We start from the raw sequence: 17,291 nt of genomic DNA, 5'->3' as shown, positions 1-17,291 counted from the left end.
CCCATATCGAACCGTATGAAAATCCGCTTTGAATCCTTAACTGAATCCTTTTCGACCCTGATATCGACCCATGTCAACCCGCTTTGACCCGTACCGACCCGAATGTAAACCTTGTCATCATCCGTTGCATGAAGGCAATGCGGTATACAGCAAAGGTCCATACGGTTTTACGCTGCGGGTTTCAGCAGGTTGATGCGAGTCAATGCAGTTTGAACCGGGTCAATTCGGATATCAATACGGAATTGAAATCCTTGAGAAAATTTTGAACATGACCAAAAATATTTCAACGCCGTATCGTAGCCCCCGGAATCCATCAGGAATTGACTCGGGTTACGATGCGGGTCAATGCGGGTCTCTACGGCTCGAACCAGGTCGATACGGTTTTAATTCCTTATGGACACTGTACGAAATCCGGCTGTGTGTGACTCTAGCATTAGGAATAGACTACATATCTGGCCTTTAATTCTCATGCTGTGTTGGAATAAAATGTAATTCAACATTAAATTGAGTTTAATGCATAGAGTGAAGTAAAACACAAGGGTTAGTTACATTTCAGTCAGACAAGAAGTAAGAAAGAAGTGTGACTGTATTTCGATGAAACTGTGATATTGTTCATAACCACATGTGCAAAGTAGTAGAGGTAATGATGTCATTATGATGTCATAATTTTCTCATTGACCTATTCCAAAAATCTTCTTTAGATATCCTGTTGAACTACATGTACATGTATATTCCTTACAGACACATCAAAGAGATTTGTGGGAGTAACATAATAATTTAAGTTGTATGCACGTTGATTTCAAATAGTTTTGAATTAGCATTCTGTTAATGTGATTTCATCTTTTCTGTTACACCCAATTTGAATTTGGATCGAAACAGTACTTTAAGTTATGCTGCAAAACCTACTCCTTTAATTACATTTTCATTACTGGAATATTTTCTTGGATGTATTGCTCAATGATTTTAATACATAAAGAACAAATTAACATAAAAGACTCACATTAAACTTCAAAAGACTCACATCACAAGGCCAGAATTCAATATAACCAATGGAGAAATGATACTATTGTGATGTTTTGAATTTCTTTGATGTACAGTGTACCTGCCAAAAGGACTCTGTCAAGATTAGCATGGAGCCGTTCGTGCGGGTGTTCCAGCCCGACCGCTACGAGGCGTGGAAGCAGGGAAAGGACTCCCTCTACATTGAAGAAGTGGACAACCCAACCGGTGCGGGGAGTAAAGAAAAGCACATGAAGGAGCCGCCCATGCTGTGAGTAGACTCTTTCTCCAGGCTTTCAGACCAATTTGATGTGTTCCTGTATATTGATGCATGCATGTCATCGGGGAAAAATTAAGACTGAGCTCGTTGTGAATGGTACCAACATTCTTTCATTATTTTGTGCTTTATTTTAAGTGAACGCAATGGATCAGATCTACTGTGGATGTTGAGCACAAGTGCAATGGTTGAAATTATAATTATGCCATTATTCTCTCATTACCACCGCAGCAGATTCATTGTCTCTCTCTCTGAATGTTGAAATTATGCCTAGCACGTGTGAAATTCTCCTTGCAGGCCTTTCACCAACAAGAGCGACGAGTTGCCGAGGAGACACCCCGTCCACAAGAAGGACGGGAGGCGGACGAACTCGCCCAACGCTCTGCCAAAGAAGAAGAAACAGAAGAAGAAGGTGAAGACGAGTGAGGCAGATGCAGGAGGGGATGGACAGAGTGAGGAAGCGAAGAAGAAAGCAAAGAAGAAGAAGCCGCCAGTGAGCAGTGGAGATGCCGATCCAACTACGAGCAGCAACGGCGTGGAATCTGTCGATAATGCCTCAAAGAAGAAGAAGAAAAAGCAGAAGGAAAAGTCGGAAGACGCAACCGGTGTTGCCAAAAAGAGGAAGGCACCAAGCGCGGAGGACGGCGCATCGCCATCCAAAAAGAAGAAGGCCTCAGCGGAACACCCAGCCGCAAATGGACAAAAGAAACTCAAGAAAAAGAAGCTCCCCGAAGGAGTGTTGGTGATCACGCCCAAGGCAGAACTCAAAAAGCGCAAAAAGACCAAGAGGAAAGACACCAAGAGCAAAAGCGGAAAGACTAACGCGGAGGATGCCACGGGAGATGCATCAAATGTCGATCAGACGTCTGCGCTCGAGAGGCCACTGGTGGAAGATGGGGTGTCGGACGGAGAGGGGAGCATCGAGCCGGAGAAGGAGGTCGACTGCGCCGATCAGGAGGAGTCGACGGAGACGAGCCGGTGGGTGATGTTCGATCACCGCTACTCATCCTCTAAGCCCAAGGCCTCGTCTGCTGGTAACGGCAAGTACAAGCACAAGCATCAACCGAGACCAAGCAGGGAGGAGGAAGGCCGCAGACAGATGGTGCGCATGAGGAAAGGCAAAGGTAAGATGACAATTCTTTCTTCTACCTCATTCATTCCAAAAGGGAATTGTGCACAATCTTTACTTCAGTGCATCAGATGATGCCTGCGGTGAGGCCTATCCTGCCTCCCACACTAACAGATTTCAATTAAGTTTCAGGAAACTTTCTCAAGTACAGTCATCTCTTTGAAAGTTGATAAACTAATTGGTTTTTGAAAACCTTCTAAAATGGGAATAAACTGTACATGTGCTTTATCCCCAAGAACAGGAAACAAAATCACTGTGTGCTGTTGATTAACATACCACTCTCAGTGTATGTGAGCATACTCTGCCTTTGTTGTACTTCTCCGCTCTTTGCCAACACTTTTGTGAGCCCACATTCACAGTTGATGTCATATCTAGTGCTCTGACTTGTGTGTTTATTGCTGAGTGATTCGTGTGTTGAGGATCATTAATCCACATCAGAGTGATGTCATACACTGTCCCTTATTTCATTCCCTTGGGCTCAGTAGGACATTTAATAGTTTTCTTTCTTTGTCTAATCAATTCTATTCACTTCAGCACAGGGTTAATTCAGTCATTTGCAGAATGCACAGTTTCAGGTTGTGCCCTCTTGGTTTGCCAAGAAAGTCTGAGAATAAAGATATTTTTCTTCCAAAGAAGTGTGTTGAATACAAACAATACCTTGGCCATGTATCACACAATGAATCAACCTTAAAGGACAAGTCCGATGTCATATACATGTGGATTGAGTGAATGCAGCAATATTAGTAGAACACATCAGTGAAAGTTTGAGGAAAATCGGACAATCCGTTCAAAAGTTATGAATTTTTAAAGTATCTGCACAGTTACTGCTGGATGAGAAGACTACTATAATGTATGATGTCACATGCATAGAACGATATAAGGAAAATGTAGAGAGAATTTCACAAAATTTTACTTTTTGAAGAAAGTGCACATTTCCTCGATTCGTCATCGTCGTAAGTTAAGGGTAGGATTATTCCCCTTGCCTTCTGAAAGAGAGAAGTCCTTGTGTTCTTTTATTATGCGAGAAAATTGAAAATATCTTGAATTTTCTTTATATTTTCTTTATATCGTTGTACACATGTGACATCACAAGCTGTAGTAGTCTTCTCATCCAGCAGTGACTAAGCAGAAACTTCAAAATTTCATTAACTTTTGAACGGATTGTCCGATTTTCCTCAAACTCTCACTGATGTGTTCTACTAATATTGCTGCATTTACTCAATCCACATGTCTATGAAGGTGAACTTGTCCTTGAATGTGGCTATGTGTAGAGAAAAAAAAAAGAAAGAACACACATATCATATCTTATTATTATTATTGTTACTGCTACTTGATTTTTCTGATGTTCATATCAATTTCTTTCAAATTTCATTTTGTTATTCAGTTCAGCAAGAAATAATACAAATAAAAAATTATTCTGTATTTGGTTCATGTATGACCCTATGTTTGGTGACTGAAAGTTTGAAGATTTTAAGGCTTCTAGGCATTGGTATTTTCGGATGGGACCTTTGATAAGATTTTTGTTGTTGTTGAGCTAATACTTGTCCTGAAGTTATCAGTGTCAAAACATTTTTGAAGGGAACTGCATGTTTATTATTTTGTGTTTCTGCACACATGCATCCTTAAATCACATCCTAAGTATTCTTGCCTTGTTAGTATTTCACAATAGTGTCTGTAGGATGGGCTGGCTGCACCCATGACCTTCGACCTTTTATTAGCTGATGCATGTACAAAACTTGTACTTTTCACTCAGAAATTCTGTGCATCCATACTGGCATAAAATGCTATGAATGCACTACTTATTTGTTACTTAATTGCTTTTGGTTTCTTGTTCTTTGTTTGTTTTAACATAAACAATTTGAGTATTTTAAACCTTGACACTGATATCAGTTGATATGTACAGTAGAAAGAGAAACCCCAGCAACGTGTTCCTGCCCTTGTAGGGAGGTAAACAGCAACCATTAACATCAACTTCAAAGTTTCTTAACATTTTCTTCTGGAGTAGGATTCTGCATTAACTTCTCTATGACTTTCATATATATCCTGGTTTGAGCGGAACTGTCTTGCCTCTGTGTGTCATTCTTTTTCCGCGATCAGTTCACTTTGAAACTTCCCCCATTTGCCAAGTGCCCTCATGCAGTCCCCAAACTACATCCATATGTGCACCCTCTCCCCCACACAGACCGATGTCCATCACCCCCTCGCTCAGCAGTGGCCATGTTGGAATATAGGCGGGCCCTAGCCATGCCCAAGCCGGGTGGTATACCATCAGTGCTTCCGCAGTCTGCTCATCACACTCATTCTGGTAAATGCTCAGTCCGGTTGGGGGCGGGAGACTGACCCGTGGGCCCTGTTGGAGCTACCACAAAGTCTAGGGCTCGTTCTTCCGTTATTGCCTTGAGAAAAACTGTCACTTACAGTGATCGCAACTGTCACCAGAGCAAAAGCCCAGCGAGGTTTGACCATTTTCTTCAGGCATAGCCATACTGTAAAAGTGGATATTTTCGCGTGAGTAATTTTTTTCGCGCTGTGCAGGTTGAGATGAGTTTTGCGTGTTTTTAATTCCACAGAATCAAGACATGAACTACTGGAACATATAGCAAGCAAGCAAGAATGTTCGCGTGCTCTTATTTTCGCGCCAGTTTCTGGTTGCGCGAAATGCACGAAAATTTCCACTTTTACAGTAGTAGTTACGGCCATTGTAAGTGACAGTTTCTTTCAAGTCTCTATTAGAGTGATGCCCACAATTCCTTCATGGCAGTATCTTACACAAGTATAAGAGTAGCCTGAAATCACAAACTCATGTTGATAGCATGAGTTCCACACACAGTTTGACCACCATGAGGAGCAGTAACGCCCAAAAAGGAAACATGCATCACTAGAATTCCACATCACTCACCTCACGTCATACTGCATCCACTGTCACAGGGGAAGAAAATGCTAGAGTCACTCAGGGTTAGGAGCGTACATCAGTTTCTGTCATTCAATTTCTCAAGAAGAAGTCCCATGACCAGAAAATGACTAGAGTGTGCCATCATAATTTGATTTCTTGTTGAAGAGGACTTACAGGTATGGATGCACTCCCCTCAGTGAAGAAAAAGAGCACCAGATTCCATCTGCAAACACAAAATCATCAAATTTATTTCTATAACGTACCACTCAATGTAATTAATGGCACAAATACAAATCCAGGGAAAATTTCCTGATGGTGCTGTGTGTCCCTTATGCATTTACTATGTCCTATCATCACTCATGTCTGAAAAATCTTCGCTGTCAAAATCCCAGCACTGCTTATATTTGCAGTATCTTTGTCACAAATCATTTACAGTTTGGAAGTTAGATTAAAGCTTGCACCCATTGATGAACTTTATTGTGTATGCAGAGTCATGCATGTTTGATGAATATCACATTCTAGCATACCATCTTTACCAAATTGAAATAAAAAAAGACAGTTGTCAATGATATTAAGTGGATTGGATGCCGGTATTCCCATTGTAAAGGTGTAGGGTGTCGGGCATTGTACGACCGGCAAGGTCAGATTCCAACTCCTTCCATGGCCACTGCTTAGCATGACACAAACATGACACAGTTTTTTTCCGCAAATCCCAGCAACCACTGCGTCCTCATATGTCTGGCTCTGTCCAACCATCCTTTTCACACATTGTCCTCCTCTTCTCTCTCTGCTTCTCCCTCATAAGTGTCACATGGTGTAGCTTGTACATGGTATAGCAAGACTTTATCAAGAACATAGTGAAATTAAGTGTCTCCACATTGCTTTCATATCGTTCCTAGTACATGGTATAGCATGACTTTATCAAGAACATAGTGAGATAAGTGTCTCCATATAGCTTTCATATTGTGCCTAGCTGTAAACCTCAGGTTACTTCAGAAGCTGTGAGATGGATGTGGAAAGAGATATCTACATCAGTAATATGCACAACTCAATTCTTTAATAGTAGTACCTGCACAAATTTTGTGTTTGATGTGTAAAGGCCCTCTTGTTTATATCAAAACATTTGGCATTGTTTTTGATATTTGATAATTAATGGGGGGGGGGGTGGGAGAGTCTGTAAATTTGAAGAATAGAATCGAGAGAGGTTATGCATGCCCTAGTCGATTGCATTGTCGAAAGTTTGCTTCCGTACGTGGCTTCCTTCAAACATTATACTTCACATCAAAGTTTACATGATTGGACAGCACATATTCAGTTGTGCCTTTTATTGAATTGTTATTCCTACTTGAAGATTTAGACTTCTTATACTAACGTCTTGCGTTCATTCACATACCCACTTCACTTTTCATATGCTGAAAGGTTCCTGTCATACAGTGTAGTTTATTAGCGTTGCTTGAGTTCAGTTATTGTCAGTAATTTATTTGTAATTTGTTCCATCTCATTTTAAAACTGGGTACTAGTAGTCTTTTCAGAGCCCAAGGGCCTGCTTTAAAAAGGAGCCCAGTTGTATTCAGTCAATACATATTTGCACTCAGTCATCATAACTTTCACTGTAAGCACCACCATCGAAATAGAGATTGGTTGTCTCCTTTGTTATGGGGTCACTGTAATCAGAAGCTGGACTTCCGACATAAATATGAGTGCTTGCAGTTCATTGAATGTGTTCGAATTGTTGATTGGCTGCAACTCTTTGCTTGAGTCAAAGCTAACTCCACTTGATTCCCCCCCCCCCCCCACAGTTCAGAAATTGCACTGTTTTCTCATAAGTACCTGTAATATTATATGTCATCTCTGCCAGTAGAACTTCTTGATTTTTTTTTTTTTTTTATGGGCTTTTGAATGTTAACGATGCTATCCAGTACATGATTGATCAGCTTTCCACAAACAACAAATTTGTAGGTGATATATGATATGCTGATGAAAATAATGGCCATGCACGCATCTGTTATGAAAAGAAAGATGGTACGGACGAATAGTGATACGGAGTGTCCAGAATGAAATGGGCAGTTTGTGTGTCCTTCAAAATTTGAGTGGGCATGTCTTACTATTAAACCGTAAGCACATTACACGATGGTAGCAGAGTATAATGGGTTTACAATATGCATGCAGGATGATACAAAGTTAACCCCCTATGGAGTATTAAAAGATTAACTGAGTTGGGGTTGCAATGTACAACATAGCTGTCACATGAAACAACATAGAGAGCAACAACAGCAACACCAAAGCCCCGAGTTTAAAATGCTAAACACATTTCATCAGCATTTTTTGCCTTGTCTCCTCTACTTGTATCTCTGTGTAGCCTTCACCACCAAAGAAATGCGGGCCATGAAGGACTGGGCGAGGTCACTGAATGGCCTCTGGGTGACCCAGCCGACCAACTTCTTGATGGAGAGGGTGTACAATGCCTCCATGGCTGACCAGAAGCCAGGCTGCTGTGTCTGTAGGATATTTTACCACGACAAGGTAAAGTCCTCACTCCTCCGTGTGCCAAAGTGCACAAACTTTGCTGAGACTTGACATGCATTTTCAGGAAATCTGTGGCCTGTTGCATAAAACTCTTTACCCGAGAAAAACTCGGGCTGATTTTTAACAGATTTTTTCCTATGTTAAGTCACTGGCAGAATCACGCTATCCTGAGTTTTCAATTCTTACTGGAGTTTTTCCCAGGCTAAACGCTTATACAACAAGCCACTGGTCTTGATTTTACGTCATTATTGCAAGGAGGGCAGTGCAGTGCACCCTCTTCTAACAAACACGGCTGTCACAAAGTCCTCATTACAACAAAGTTAAGATTGAGGTCCCAAAATTATCATCTATAAATCTTCATAAAATATTATCCATTACTGTTTGGCTATAAAAGGAACAAAAACTGTCGGTTCCGAGGACTTTGTCGGAACAGAAGTCACTTGTATATGCAATACAAATTTGAAGAATACCTGTATAAGATTTAGTGTTTAACATTGAGGAACTCATTTTTCCCTCTCTCCTCATTCCTTCCTTTCAGCTTGGAATCTATGACGAAGACGATGCGGGTAAGACGGTCCTGGTGGGGTCCTCCCAGGACTACCAGAAGTTTGTGCTGACGCCAGAGGACTGCTTCGCGGCAACGAGCGAGAACGCCAATCCCAGCTGCGAGAACCCCCTGATCGATGACGAGGCGTGCAGCCCCATTCTCTCGTGCATGACATGCAACCTTGCTGTTCATGCAAGTGAGTACTCGTCTCTGTCTCACGTAATGCATTTTAACCCTTTGTGTGCTTTGAGGGTCGAACGGCACAGAAAACCCTGTAGCATTGTACACGCTGTGCAAAGTCCCTGGCACAGAAAGGGTTAATCACAGATCAGCTGGTATCAGTCTCAACAGTGTTATAGAAGAGAATTCAGCACTTCAGAAAAGATGCAATGTACCAATATACGAAAATAATCCTTTAGTAGGGGCATGACCTCAAGAAAAATATGAAAAATGTCATACGTATATGTATATGAATGGAATATGTAAAAAGAAAAAAAAATGTATAAATGTCTCACCTAAATTACACTGCTCCTTAGGGCTGATAGCATGATTTGTGAATATTTCTACTGCATGTGATTATGATACAGAGAATAATTCACAAAGCTTGTCTTAGGTGATTTCTGATTTCGTATGTGGTTATAATACAGAGGATAATTCACAAAGCTTGTCTTAGGTGATTTCTGATTTCGTATGTGATTGGTCATGGTTAAGTTGGCTCGGTGTAGATCTTGGGCAAAATCTGCCTGTTGTAGTTTTGGTTCTGTATATTGATCACAGCAGTGTTGAAAGAGTTTTCATGTAATGTATCATGAATTTCTGTGGGCTTACATACAACTTTTTCAATGATAGAAATTGAAATGACAAAGTACCTTTAGGATGCGCAGTTGAGAAAGCAGAAGAACCAGGTTAATAGAACAATATGCAGACCAAACATGTACTTGTCGGGTTTAGTATGCCTTGTTGTCATCATGTAAACCATTTTGTCAATCTGCTGTGTTTGTAGGTTGCTATGGCGAAGCACCGCCCAGGAATGTGGTCGCCTGGACGTGCCAGCGGTGCACCGAAGAAGACTGGTCAGCTGTGAGTAATTTCCCTAGCATCTCTCGGCCTCTTAGGGTTATTCTCTTGTGTCGGTATCAGTGGATTCTGGCTTAGAACTATTATTAACATAGGCAGTGATGAGATACGTAATTATAGCACTTGTATTGCAACATTTAGTTCATTGCCTTACTATACACGTAAAAAGTGATGTGTATGATGAAAAAGCTTTCATTTTTTAGATGAGTAAATGTCCTATTGCACTTAGGAAGAACCAAGCAAACTTGAGGGAATATTTGTGATTGTGTGCATGATTATGTCTTCACTTGCAACATTCAATTCATTACCTTGATGTACACATAAAGAGGGATTGTGTTTAAAAAAAATGCTTTCATCTTTGGGATAAGCACGTATCCATAGCACTCGGGGATAGAATGGATGAAATCTCATGGAACATTTGTGACTGCATTCATGCATACTGGTATATGAATGATCAGTTTTCTTGCTGTAAAGAGTAGAGAGTAAACTATCCTTTAATTTAGATTTTCCCACCATGTTGCATACTGTAAAACCAGAAATGTTTTTGCACATTTTAATGACACAAATTTCATGGGAGCCAAGATTCGCAAAATGTAAATGCATGTGAAAGTTCTTGTCTATGCTCTATGCCTTATATGCCAGTAGCAATTTGCAAATATTTTATGCCACGAAAAAAGCTGTCAGCTCCAATTTGCTTGACAGTATGCAGCCAATCTCTTTCTTTATTGTACACATACGTGTAAGTCCGATCTCTGTTTGTACCCACTCTTAATATCTTTGCCCCATCTTCTTCCTACCACCTGTAGGTATGCTGCCTGTGTAACTTGAGGGGCGGGGCCCTGCGGCACACCACCCACGGCAAGTGGGCCCACATCATGTGTGCCATGGCCATCCCTGAGGTGCGCTTTGTCAATGTACTGGAGAGGCACCCCATCGACTGCTCCAACATATCGGAAGCCAGACTCAAACTGGTAGGCTTCCCTTTTCTTATTGGCAGGCATATTCCGTATTGATTGGTAGTATAGCATGGAATTCTTTGAGGCTTGCTACAATATACCATGGTCCACAGATTTTATGAAGCAGCAAATGAAGAAAGGTGTTGGGTTGTTTTTGTTGTGGGGGGACTTTTTTTTGTGGGAAGAGGTTGTTTTTTGCTGGTTTGTTGCTTGTTTGTTGCTTGCAGGCAACTTTTGTTAAATGTGAGGGACATTGGATAATGTTCATATCCTTACAAGTATAGCAAACACCATGCATGATAATTGTGATATGATTTAATATAACATCATGTAAAGAAAAGATGGTTTAAGTCATATATGAGCATTTCCTTCTGTTGGTTTTCAGTGCAGTAAATTTGCTGCAAAATCTTATTTTTATGCAAAGCCTTTCTTAATTGTACCATATCCTATTCCGCCATTTTCTCTCGCCCTCGACTTTGTCCACAGAAATGCTTTTTCTGCCGGTCATTCATCAAGTACAGCCCAAAGTATGGGTCCTGTATTCAATGTTCGGTGGGCAAATGTGCCATCTCTTTCCACGTGACGTGTGCCAATGCTGCTGGGGTCATCATGGAGCCTGGGGTGTGGCCGTGTGCCGTCTTCGCCACCTGCGTCAGGCATCCGGTCAACGTCAAGGACTGGGTGAGTTTTTTTAACTTTTAATGCGAGGTTTATGTTGCGATGCGAACGCTGTGTTGGGCAATTTGACAGTGTGAAGGACTGGATCCATGAGTTTATACATACCTTGTTAACCCTAACTAGGCCAGGCTATTGGCTATTTAGGTAGACGATAGAGCCGGGAGCCTGGGAAGCCCCCCCCCCCCCCCCCCCCCCCCCTTAATCTCAGTCGTTGACCGCACGATCGTGACAAAAATCAGCACACACATTGCTTGCACTGTACTCTACGAAAGTGTAAAGTTGGAATTTTCCCCTCAAAAAAGTCATTTGTGCGTATTTATGCTAATCAATGCATAATGTATTCATCAAATCAGACTATTTGCTGTAAGTCACTAAATACAGCTCCTAATAGGCATATTTTTGGTGTAAATACTCTTTCTAGTGTCCTTAGCAAATGGACGTGAAAAAAAAAAATATGGGATGATTAAAATCAAAACTTCCAGAATATTTTTCATTATGCAACAAGTGAGTTATCACTGGAAAGGTCTTACTTTGCTCTACTTAGTGATGGACTTACTTTAGAATGTTTGAAAATGACACTCATCCCATTTTGCAATCAAACTCTTCATTTGTAAACTGAAACATGTTCACACCTGTAAATTTTTCAGACGAGAATTCGCAAGATGAAGGAAATCCATGCCGGAGATCAGGTGATAGCCAAGCACAAGAACAACCGCTACTACAAGTCGATGGTGAAGGGGGAGAAGGCCCAGATGTTCTGTCATGTAGAGTTCAAGGAGGACCAAAGCTTTTGTGACAACCTGTATCCAGAGGACATAGAGGTGAGTTTGCACTGTAAAAAAAAAAACTTGAAAGCTGACAGTAACATGATATGGGTAAGTTTGTTTCTCAGTTTAAGTAGTAGTTCCATAACTACTGCAATGTTGTTTGTAGATCACCACTAGGGTGCATATAATACAGGAAGGAACATGTGAAAAGACAGCAATAAAAGATAACTGCACTGTTCAAAAATTTGTGCTGTGAGTGTTTCTTTGCATTAAAGAAAGAGTGAGCATGATCTCAGCCATGATTGAAGATACTGTATATGTCATATATTTTTGCAAATCAGGACTCGTCAGACACATTGTTCAATTAGCGTCCAGCTGTTGCGCATCAAATGATATACTTGTTCTCCACCCAGAGCCACAACATCGTGAGGGACGGCCCACCCGAGGTTGGGGCCGACGTGGACGTACGCTGGGTGGATGGAATACTGTACGCCGGCACCTTCATCAACTCGTACTCCACCAAGATGTACGAGGTGGAGTTCGAGGACGGCTCCGTGGTCACCGTCAAAAAGGAGGACATCTACAAGGAAGGGGAGCCCATGCCGAAGAGGGTGCGGATAAGGCTGGTGAGTCATACCGCCCTCTATAGGGCTGCCATTCATCGGTTTCACCACAGGGGAACCTTGTTCAAATAAGGTCACTGGTATCGCTGATTTTTTACCTCGCTGTAACCAGTACCCGGTTGAAAACAGTGCAGAGAATCATATGAGCAGAGAGGATTATATCAAACAAATACGAACAACAAGGTTGTGACTCACAGTCTTTCAAAAAGCTTTTTCCGTATTGAAATTTATTCCTGCCACAAGCAAAATGGCTGACAGATAAGGATTCATTGCATCATCTGCTTGATCGTCTACCATAGCTGTTGATTTTATGAATATATTACATGAATTCCTTTATGTGTCAAGATTTGGCACAAAGAATTAAGAATTGCAAAATCCATGCAGATAAGTGGATATTGCGTAAAAGAAGTTCTTAAAATGAAAATAATTTGTTTATGTTAAAAAAAAGTGTTTGCAAATAAGAATGATTTCCGTTGTATCGCTGTGCGATTGAGGAATTATCTTATGGCATTTCATAAGCAAAAATGTTTTGGTATGTCCAACTCATTTTCATGTTGTGAACAGTGCCATTGTGAGTGCTCCCTATACATTTCATTCCAGTCTGAGGCCACAGAAAAGCGGTACAAGGGCTTCGAAGACCTAGCAGCTGTGTCGATGAAATCGAGGCAGGGGAAGGAGGGAGAGAGAAACGGGGATGGTCCAAACAGCACCTCCAGCAAGGAAACATTGGTCAAGACTGAGAACACCGAGGAGTCCAGCGCTGGACCGTCCAGTGTCGCACAGGAGGCCAGCCCCAGCAGCTCTCTCTGGTCACCCATTTTCGCGTCGGCGATTAAGGTGGAGAACGGGACGTCGGCTAGCGAAAGCTATGGACTGTCGTCCCAGGGAGGGACGATCACGATAAAGACGGAACCGACGACGAGCGGCTCGCCCGTGGCGGAGAGGCCGGCCCCCCAGGTGACCATTCCTGTCCCGGCTCTCGGATTCAGGGACAAAAACGGGGATTCCCCAGCAATAACAAGTGCCAGTGAGGGAGGCGTGTCATTTCCAAACGACTCCTCGCTTAGGCTGGACACAGTCTTGTTCAGACCGGACAGCAACGTGCAACAGACTGAGAGTTTCTTCTCAAAGTGAGGCCTCTGAAAGGCAGACATTTTGCCAATGCGATTTGTGTTTGTTTGTTTTTTTATATATATATAAATATAAATATATATATAAAGCAAGACTCGGAAGAAGATGACTTCATTCGTTATTCATGAATTGAAATATGTGCACTAGAACTGCCCGAATGCAACGTATCTGTTGATGCGAGGACGGCGCGAAGATGTGTGGAGTTCTGCAACAGAGTCCCGACAGAGATGGGGGTTTTGCAGAGCCTGCGGGAGCCGGTGCTTTCAACATGGCTTGGTTAGACATGTCGCAGGTTTCTCAGAGCCCCTCCCAACTGCTTGTTCGTGGAACATCTTGTTCTGGTGGCAGAGTTTCATGTACGACGCCAAGAGCGAAGGAATGGCGACTGCTTCCGGGGTCACCAGGAGAGAAAACCACGTGTGTAGCTGGCTATTGTCTAAGTGGTGGCCACGGTCGGATGTGCACACACAAACGCACTGAGATTCTGTGTTGAATTGCCCCAGGTTTGCTTGCTAGAAGGGAAATAAACTGATGGTGCAGAAACCAAGTTAATTCAATATTGATGGACCCAAACATCAGCTTCGACTGAAGCAGTTTGTTGCTCATGAAGTGATGAGTCAGCACAATAAAAATTCAATAAAGTTTTGTAGTTTAGCAAAGTGAAGGAAAAACTAGTGATGAAATATCATGAGGGGCAAATTTAGTCTGATTTCGACAGTGACAATGAATGCATTTGAAAAAGAGATGGAATTTTATTAGTTTAGAGCCGTGGCTAAACATGTCTTCCCTAATTATGATTCATTTTATTCTGTTAGTGCACCATTCCTTTTTAGTGATTATTACTGTTGTACGTATTTGTGTGGGAAAAGCCAAATTCTGACAGCGTGATTTGACACAGGATACAAAATAGTCTTGTTTGTTCCCCAAATTACACACAGGAAAGCAAGTTACATTCTTTTCCGTATGAAATCGCCCTTTACTCTTTTCCTGTGCTACAGAATTGTTTTTGTTGAAGATGTTGTCATCATCATCACTGAGTCACAATCAGGTGATTTTTTTTTTGTTTTATCATTTACAATGTATAATGATGAATTAACTTGGAGGCCATCTTGTATGTGATCAAAGCGAAATCTCTGGGTTTTTTTTTTTTCTTATTTTTGAGATTGTGTAAGTGCATTGATTTTTCTTTAATTACCCAAATTTGCTTTGGCGAACAACCAGCCTTTCTTGCCTTTCACATATCACTTTGTATGAATCATTTTTCATCTTTATACTTACCAAGGTACTGCACATTGCATAATGTCCTTTGCTGGCTCAATTACCAGTGCCATTTCCTTGTGATAGTCTTTTATTTTATGTGCGTAATTTGTTTTTAACGTGATCACTACTGTGAACGATGGATCCCAGAGACATGTATTTAGCTGATGGGAGCTTGGATGAAGAGCTTGGGTTGCAGCCTCCCTTAGATGCTCTTTTTTTGTAACTCTGTCATCTCCCCCGACAACCATTAGAAGCACCCAGAGACTGTGCCTGCATTCCATCATCTTCTTTCACTTTCACTCTTCAGGGTGCGTTTGAGCACTCTCCCAAAGCAAACGATCCGTACTGTGCCGGCGCCAGAGGAGCACTCGAACGCACCTAAAAGTGTACCATACCGAACTGAAACGAGCTAAAAGTGGACCACTTCTCGATGTGCTCCAAAAGGGTACCAAAAGGGTACCAAAAGTTTGCATGTGAAGAATGTGCATAACATGCACACATGTCATAATGCAAAGAGTTCGTTCTCTTTGTTCGAGACATCTGTAAAGGTAGTCTGAGCGCGTCAGGTGAATGATCCTCTTGCTACAAAATGCATGACCCCCTCTAAAAATAACTCGTGACGTACGCTTTCTCAGCAGAGTGCTCAAACGCTCCAAATCTGGCACAGTTCAGTATGGTACACTTTGGTTCAGTTCGCTTTAGTTTCACTTTAGAGCGCTCCAAGGCACCCTTACATCTGTCTTTGCTGCAACCAGCTGTTGCTTCTATGTCAGTCCAGTAGGAGCTTGGCCATCTTGATATTTGTTCTTTCTTTTACCTAACATGGTGTCAACATTTTGTTTCTTCTGATACTTGCAGAGCCCAGTATTACCTTTTCAGGATGACATGCCTCATTATTCCAACTCCAAACTTTTTTTTTTGGCAGTGATTTCATGAAAAGGGATTACCGGTACTCTTTGGTATCATGGCCGTTTCAGTGGGGAAATGGATGTGTATGATATACGCAATGGACAATACAGGCCATGGAATTGATGATGCAATATCAGGGATGCCTTTCAGAAAGTCACGAATATATACACCGTTTCACTACTTCCACACTTATGCAATCCCAAGTTGTAGGAGGTTTTTGTCTATTTTTTTTTTCCATCGTTTTCATCTCTGTAAGGAGATATGAATTGTGATACAGTGCCATTTGGTTTCAAATACTGTGAAAGAAAGCACTCCTGTCTCAGTATGACAGGAGTTTCAAAGGAGCAAGCTCACGTGTTGACCAAAGTTTGGTGATGTGGGGAATTCAATTGGGTTGTGTCCTCCAACAGGGAGAAAACCATGAATTCATTTCTTACACCTGTGACCTCTCTGTACAGACTGTAAAGTATTTTGTACATACATTTTTGGCACATGAGACACTGTTTTTTCTTCTTCATTTTTTGTTCCACTTTTGCTTGCACGTGGCAGGTTGTTCAGTGTTACAAGAAAAAAAAAAAGAGCATTAACGTTATGGCCGTGTTTGTATTCGTATGCAAGAAGTTGTCATTGCTGCTTAGCACATAGTTGGATTTAGTTATATTATGCACATCACTGTGACGTGATGCGTTGGTAGTTCTGCTGCAGATAACATGAAGCTATCGTAATGGCTGTTGAGTTTGTGGTACTCACAGAGATCACCAATACTGAGCTTTAACATCATGACATTTATGGGCTTGTTGAGATTGAAATCTGTTTAAAACCTGAATGCTGAACTGATGTGAAGTGGACTCCTCTGTATTCACACAGAGGTTATTTTTAATTTTTGATTCTTCCAAGAGACTGATGCTGTTGGCCAGTGTGCTATTTGAATGTTTATTGACCCTGCTTACAAAACGTTGCCTCCCCAGCCTACTAAATCTACGGACAAATCAAAGCCAAAGAGAATTTTTGAGAATATTTATTTTGTGTATGTGCCAGATGATTTAAATTAATCAGCTAAAAGACTCCCTGACGCAAATATGATAGGTTTATTAAACACCATGTTATTTGTACAGGTTCATGAAAAAGGGCCATATGCAGATGGCTGTTACAGAGAATATAACAATTTAGTAGCTTTGTAGGAGAATCATTCTCTGTCTTCTCTCTCCCTCACATGAATGGAACATGAAGCAGTCATTGGTAGGAAAGATTTACCGGTAAGATATCCAAGATTTTGCAATCCCTTGACCAATGACCGGTTACTTGCCCTGAAATGTTTATAGGACCAAGGTCAGTCCAGATGGGTGTCCCGGTCCCAACTTTCAATCTGCCATCGGTGAGGTGTAAACATATCTGGTATGATCTGATTTTGGCACTGCCTGGGAAGTTGAAATTGTGTCAATGTTGAAGGAGATAGAAGGGATGGTTTGAACCACTCAGATCTCAATTAAGAAGCTGCTGTATATAATATTCATCCATG

At 41.5% G+C, this 17,291-nt stretch overlaps 1 protein-coding gene across 1 annotated transcript in view; it reads left to right on the top strand.

The window, feature by feature from the left end:
- LOC139731444 (lysine-specific demethylase 4C-like) overlaps window positions 1-13,606 on the top strand; it is a 28,074-nt gene extending 14,468 nt beyond the window's left edge. Inside the window, exons 9-19 of the mRNA XM_071642328.1 lie at window positions 1,098-1,270; window positions 1,574-2,400; window positions 4,588-4,710; window positions 7,658-7,821; window positions 8,363-8,567; window positions 9,375-9,451; window positions 10,255-10,419; window positions 10,891-11,085; window positions 11,730-11,903; window positions 12,263-12,475; window positions 13,073-13,606. Of these exons, the coding sequence (XP_071498429.1) occupies window positions 1,098-1,270; window positions 1,574-2,400; window positions 4,588-4,710; window positions 7,658-7,821; window positions 8,363-8,567; window positions 9,375-9,451; window positions 10,255-10,419; window positions 10,891-11,085; window positions 11,730-11,903; window positions 12,263-12,475; window positions 13,073-13,606 (2,850 nt within the window). The remainder of the gene's footprint in view (window positions 1-1,097; window positions 1,271-1,573; window positions 2,401-4,587; window positions 4,711-7,657; window positions 7,822-8,362; window positions 8,568-9,374; window positions 9,452-10,254; window positions 10,420-10,890; window positions 11,086-11,729; window positions 11,904-12,262; window positions 12,476-13,072) is intronic.
- Window positions 13,607-17,291: the final 3,685 nt, after the last annotated feature.

This window comes from Diadema antillarum, unplaced genomic scaffold (assembly GCF_040938485.1).
Source record: "Diadema antillarum isolate AM-2024a unplaced genomic scaffold, OU_Dant_1.0 seq00000372_RagTag, whole genome shotgun sequence".
In the NCBI taxonomy this organism is placed as follows: Eukaryota; Metazoa; Echinodermata; class Echinoidea; order Diadematoida; family Diadematidae; genus Diadema; species Diadema antillarum.
This window is presented reverse-complemented; position numbering and strand designations above follow the sequence as displayed.